The sequence below is a fragment of the Schistocerca gregaria genome, chromosome 3 (genome assembly GCF_023897955.1).
Source record: "Schistocerca gregaria isolate iqSchGreg1 chromosome 3, iqSchGreg1.2, whole genome shotgun sequence".
Lineage (NCBI taxonomy): Eukaryota > Metazoa > Arthropoda > Insecta > Orthoptera > Acrididae > Schistocerca > Schistocerca gregaria.
This window is the reverse complement of record NC_064922.1, coordinates 569,613,847-569,620,152: the sequence shown is the minus strand read 5'-3', so window position 1 is coordinate 569,620,152 and position 6,306 is coordinate 569,613,847. Positions and strand designations below refer to the sequence as shown.

The window sequence follows — 6,306 nt, the reverse complement described above, 5'->3', positions numbered from 1 at the left end:
GTAGGTGAACATGCCCTTTTCTTCCTTTGTGGAAGTCATTTTCTTTTTTTTTTTCTTTTTTTTTTTTTTTTGATTTGGTCATGCTTAGAGGTGAATGAGTTAAGAATACATATTTTCCGAACTATACCTTCTAAAACGCATTGTATAATGTTTACTAACTGTTTTATGCAAATATGTGTCTAAACCTGACAATGTACTGACTAAATCGGAAAATGCGTAAAAAGGCACATCAAATATGTTCTATGTCTGAAACCACTGGGACTAGGTCTTACGTCCATATGAAGTTATTTGCTTTATATTGTCGTTGCTGTCATATCGTGAATAGTGAGCATTAGCTGACAAACCCGGTATTGCCACCTTACGCATTTTGTCATTTTTCTATTAGAAACGACAAAAGATGAAGTGTGTTTGTAGTGAAACATCGAAAAAGTTTCACTTTCATGTATTTTTAAAAGTACCTTTGCAGTTATGAAACAGTCCTACTAGGAAATATGTGTAATATACAAACGGTTAAGTGCAGCTTCCAAATTAAAAAAACATGAACTCATTTAATGTACTCTAGGTGCAGCTACTTCGCGTGTCTACCATGCGAATTCGTAAACGTCTCCATTGCAACGCTTTTTCCAAGCTCTCTATCTGTATACGGCTATCGTTTACGCCTACAACCGTTTCGCTTCGCTGTTGAAAGCTGTCAGAAGCGCAAACAGTTGTCAGGGTTTTCCCTGAGTTGACTCGACTGTAGCAGTGTCTTAGAAGAAAATCTCTTAGAAGTACATTCAAGACACGGCGTTTTTTTCATGTATCTTATTTTAATGACGTCACGACTATTGAAATATGTGACGTACAGTTATATATTTGTGTAGGTACATTCAGTGATATGTGCGGATACTTTCAACGAAATTTGTACAATGGAAGCAATAAATTTAAACGTTACGCACAATGCATCAGTTTTTCAAGCATCTCTGTGTTTATTGCTTCATGTCTTCTGAAATTAGTGTGGTAACATGATATACTTTTGCGGTACATTTAGTGGCATATGTGAATGCTGCCTGCGAAATTTATTGCGAATACAGGCATCAGCACAAATGTACGACATTTAAACGTCATTCATGATGCGGGAGGTATTCATGCACCTCATTGTTTATGACGTCATATCTCCTGAACTGTGATAGGTAGGTTTTGTGACTGAGGGATGTGTGTACTGAGGCCCGTTGCAATCGGTCCAGTAAGTTAGGGGGAACTGTGTAAAACAGATACAGACACGCAGACGCACTCACACACGCACACATACACACACACACGTCAATTTTTATGATATGGGTGGTTTCGTCCTGGAACGCCTTGTACTTAGACAAACAGGGCTTAGTACGAAGACTCACAATTATATACCTCAACTGCAAAACCCCTATAGGACAGCCAGCAGGAGTGGCCGTGCGGTTCTAGGGGCTACAGTCTGGAACCGAGCGACCGCTACACTCGCAGGTTCGAATCCTGCATCGGGCATGGATGTGTGTGATGTCCTTAAGTTAGTTAGGTCTGATTAGTTCTAAGTTCTAGGCGACTGATGACCTCAGAAGTTAAGTCGCATAGTGCTCAGAGCCATTTGAACCTGATAGGACGAATAAATGTGTAAAGCTAGGATCATTTGTGGACCGGAACAACTTTACTTTGTAGAAATATTTTGACTGAAGAAGTTGTAATGTAGAATAAGAATTTAAAGAATTTTGCTTTGGAAAAGATTTACACATCACATAGAGGACTAGTGAAATACTCTGATGTGGAATCTATGCTATCTGTGGAACAGTAGAAGGAATCACTTAACAGTATATGAAGAGCAATACTTTCAAACGAGCTCCAGAGTAGGACTCTTAACTTTTGGAGCTTGTTTTACGGAACTGAGAACAGAGAAAACCATTCTCCGTATTGCGTATGTTAATTTGCTAATAATCGTGTTTAACTCTGAACTATTTTAAGTTGGTGGATCTTTCGTGAATTGTGATTACGAAATGGACTTGGTTTTCAAGTATGTTTGATGATTGTTTAGTTTAGAGATTTTGATACCATTCTCTTAACACTCTCAACGTAACTTTACTGCTTTTGATAAAGGTATCTTCTGGCTGTATTTCAATTGATTAATGTAGGATCACTTCCCATCTGTCGTCTAAATCAGTTTAGAATTTGCAGTAGAACCCGTGTTAATAAATTGATCTTTCATGTTTTATTTTATTGTATATTTCCGTGTAATGTATTAAATCGCAGTTCTAGCCTACGCATAGTCTATTTGACTGCAGCATCACAACTACGGGTTATTATTTACACCGAATTAGCTGCGGGGTATGAAAGCAGACGTGCACGCCTAGACCATGTAAGGACATCGAGCTGTTCCTTTTAAACAGCGTTTTGCATCGTGCACAGCCCCTATATCCAAAGTATGAGTAACCGCAGGTAAGGACGCAACTGGTTTTTCTCGAATGGATTGCAGTATCTTTAAAAACGTAACGTGTTACTGTTGAGTCTAAGTGGTTTTTAATTTTGTCACTGCCTGTTACTCGTGGTTCTCTTGACATGATCACAGTTTTTCGACGTGTTTAGCAGACTCATGGTAGATGTAGCCCTGACAATAATTTCGAATTTCTTCTTCCCTTTTTCGTACAGATATCCTGTATGCTTGTGGTAATATTCTGTGAATGACCACTCTGTGATACCTTTGTGTAATTTTCGTTGCTACAGTGCTTCTATACAGACGGGTCGCATAAGCAGAAACATGTAGTCCAATTACTGTTTTTTTATCTCTGGACTGTAAAGGCATTAGACGCTCCCACTTCAGTCACTTTCTTGAACCCACTCGACAGACACTTTATCAAGTAATCTGATTAAAATGTGATAGTGCAGATACAGCGACTGGGCACAAGGGACACAGTCTGCATAATCTTTGTACAGTGACGCACTCACTTGGGACGTGGTTAACAGTTTGTGCCACAGCTATAAGGCAGTTAACGTGCCCCAGTGTATTGTATCCATGCAGTCAATCCAAATGTCTCCCACGTGCGCCCTTCTGGTGCTCTCGTTGGCGGCCACGGTCAAGGTAAACGCAGATCCTCCTTTAGTGATATCTCACTTGTGACATTGTTACCTTTCTGTTTAACAGAGGAGTTCAGGAGGAATCTGTATTAACAGCTACGATCTGCTTTCTTAGAAACAGATTGAGATTTACAACATCCTATAGTGTAAAACGAATATTTTTAATATTTTATAGAGATCTTTGTCGAAAGTCGAAGTACTATTTCCATCCTCATTGTATTCCTTGGTTCCTAATTTGCATCATCAACTCTCTGGTCCTTATATGCAAGTATTGAATATTTGTTAATCGTTTTAACCCTTTCAATATACCGTAGATCTGTCTGTGTGCATACGCCTTGGGTCACTTTCGTCATTGGAGGCTGTACTCTCTGCTTTCACATCTCCTCGTCCTAAAAGGAAGTGTTATTTTGTTCAGTATCATAAGCATATTTCAACGAATCTTAAGTCTCAAATTTTCGACTCGTGGAAGAAACACTTTTCTTTTCGTCTAACGGCAGATGCTGTGTCTGATTATCTATTTGCTATCAGGAATTCATAATGTTTTGGCTTATCGTGTTTTACTCTAAACTCTAGTATTTACAGAGAAGATAATGCGATCTAGATCCGCTACCACGCTGCAAATCGTGAAGCGCATAGAATACGCCTCACCGTGGTTATCTTGATGCTTGAACGCCGGGTTACAAGAACGTCTTCCTATACTTCTATTCGTCTCATCGAACTTCTATAGTTTATTTCTTCGAATTTATTAAACTTTGTGAATGTGCATGAATGTAATATGTCCCCCCTAACGAAAGATATGTCGGGAAATTTGGGACACGGGATGCATAGAGAAATGTTATACAAGAGGAAACGAATGAAGATTTGAGGAAAATCTTCTCTCACGCATAGAAACTAAACGTCTATCTTAGCACCAGTTGTAAGTTTATGGTTTGTGTGTCCGCTGGTAGAGGCCCCACAGTACCGACAGATGGCTCACTAGCTCACTCAGTTGCTAACGTGCGTCTTGTCGAGACTACGATAGCTTAGCACAGAAGGCGTTCTGCGTCTTCGTTTCAAGGGATGCAATAAGGTGAGAACAGTGAGGGACTATGCCGCCTATGGACCAAGGAATTCGACGGCCGAATGAGCAGTTTCAAGACACTAGTTGTTGATGTAAGGTGAAATCCATTGGTCATCCCAGTGATGTAGAAAACATTCATGTGAATTTTGTACGATGTCCACACAAGCACTCTCGTCGTGTTAGTCGAAAATGAGCTATTAACCATGTTGCTGTCCACATGCCGTTGAGTAATCTTTCTTTTTCAAACAATGCTGAATTTAATTGCAACAAGAACTTGATGACAGAAGAACACGCTAGGGTTATGCGTGGTTATGAACGTCTAGATGAAAGATAACAATGTCATTTCAACTTTAGTGTTCACTGATCAGGCTACATTCCACTTAAAGGTGTAAGTGAACCGTCACATAGTAAGACCATGGAGAACACAGCTGTCACGTACTGTAGTCGAGCACTGGAGAGACTCCCAAAGGTTCACGTGTTTTGTGTCGTTTCCCGAAAAAACATTGCGGAGTGCTCTTTTTTTGAGAACGTGTTGAAGTTACGGCTGCTTATTCAGCTCCGAAAACATACTGAAAATGATGCACCACCACCATTCTGGCACCTTCTTGCCAGAGCGTTTCTTAACAAAGAGTTTCCTCGGCGACGGAGTTGGTTGTAAACGGTATCCGGCTATCGCATTTTCCCACTGGTCTCTAACGTCGCCTGACCTCATGTACTTGGCTTTTTTTGGGATGGTCCATGCAGGCCTCCGCCTACGTGCATCCTTTCACAGTAACTGTCACCGAGCGAGGTGGCGCAGTGGTTAGCAAACTGGACTCGCATTCGGGAGGACGAGGGTTCAATCTCGTCTCCAGCCATCCTGATTTAGGTTTTCCGTGATTTCCCTAAATCGTTTCAGGCAAATGCCGGGATGGGTCCTTAGAAAGGGCACGGCCGATTTGCTTCCCAAACCTTCCCTAACCCGAGCTTGCGCTCCGTCCCTAATGACCTCATTGTCAACGTGACGTTAAACACTAACCACCACCACCACCACCACTAACTGTAGCTGAATATCGACGGCACATAGAATTATCAGAGCAAGCAGTGTCTAAAGACACACTCGGCAAAGTATGTGTGGTACCCCTTCATCTACAATATCCTTGTTGTAGCGTCTTTCAATGTGCTGTATTGTGTAATAATAATCTGGGGATAGGGTGAATGCTTTTGTTTGAATTACAGATCAGTTGCAGATGATCTGCTTTTGCTAAGTCAGTATAATAAATCACTGGCCATGCGAATAATGTTGTGCGACTTTTCGTTAGTGCTATAATCTCAATTTACATTGGCATTATCAGGATCTATGATTCAGGAAGCTCCAGTACGAGTGCCCTCTGGAAGAACTGAACCCCATATAAGTAAGTTATTTGCCTCGCGGTTTGAGGCGCCATGTCACGTATTGTACGGCCCTTCCGGCCGGAGGTTCGAGTCATCCCTCCGGCATGGGTGTGTGTATGTTGTTCTTAGCAGAAGTTAGTTTCAGTAATGTGATGGTCTAGGGACCGATGACCTCTGCAGTTAGGTCCCTCAGGAATTCACACACATAAGTTATTTAAGATCAGTTAAGAATGAAAAGATAAACGAGACTTTTACACTTAAAATGCGTGTTTCTCTTCGAGGTACTTCATTCTGGAGCATTCGGAGGTGTGAAATCAAGGCAATTAATTGTCTGATGACTTACATTTTTCAAGATCCGTCTCTCTTATGAGGAAAGTGACCTATTAAGAAGAATATGCTCTAACGTGCTATGAACCTGGTTTCTTATCATCGGAAGTGATTACGGCAAATTACCATGATTTGCTATTCAAACGTCAACTGATAAACTTTTAGAATTAGTGAAAAGCCTCACATATGATAATAAGAAGATCAACTCCACGAACCGTCTCAGTCACTTTCAGATCCACTTGAAAATGGCCTAATTTGAAGGTTGAAACCATTCGTGGTTTTAATAAATTTCTTATTAGCAACTGGACAGGGTTTAATTAATTGATCATCCCGTAGCGTAATCAACACCCTCTGAATATGCAGAAACTAATAAACATCACAATACTGATCCCAAGAAAAATTATCCAACCATCTCTGGTATTCAATTCCGGAAATTATGTCCCTACTCTTATTTATTTATGAAG

The 6,306-nt window shown here is 40.6% G+C and overlaps 1 protein-coding gene across 1 annotated transcript in view; it reads left to right on the top strand.

Moving 5' to 3' along the window:
* The first annotated feature begins 2,916 nt into the window (after positions 1-2,916).
* LOC126355906 (juvenile hormone esterase-like) overlaps positions 2,917-6,306 on the top strand; it is an 86,006-nt gene continuing 82,616 nt past the window's right edge. The window contains exon 1 of the mRNA XM_050006418.1: positions 2,917-3,085. Within this exon, the coding sequence (XP_049862375.1) occupies positions 3,020-3,085 (66 nt within the window). The 5' untranslated portion in view covers positions 2,917-3,019. The remainder of the gene's footprint in view (positions 3,086-6,306) is intronic.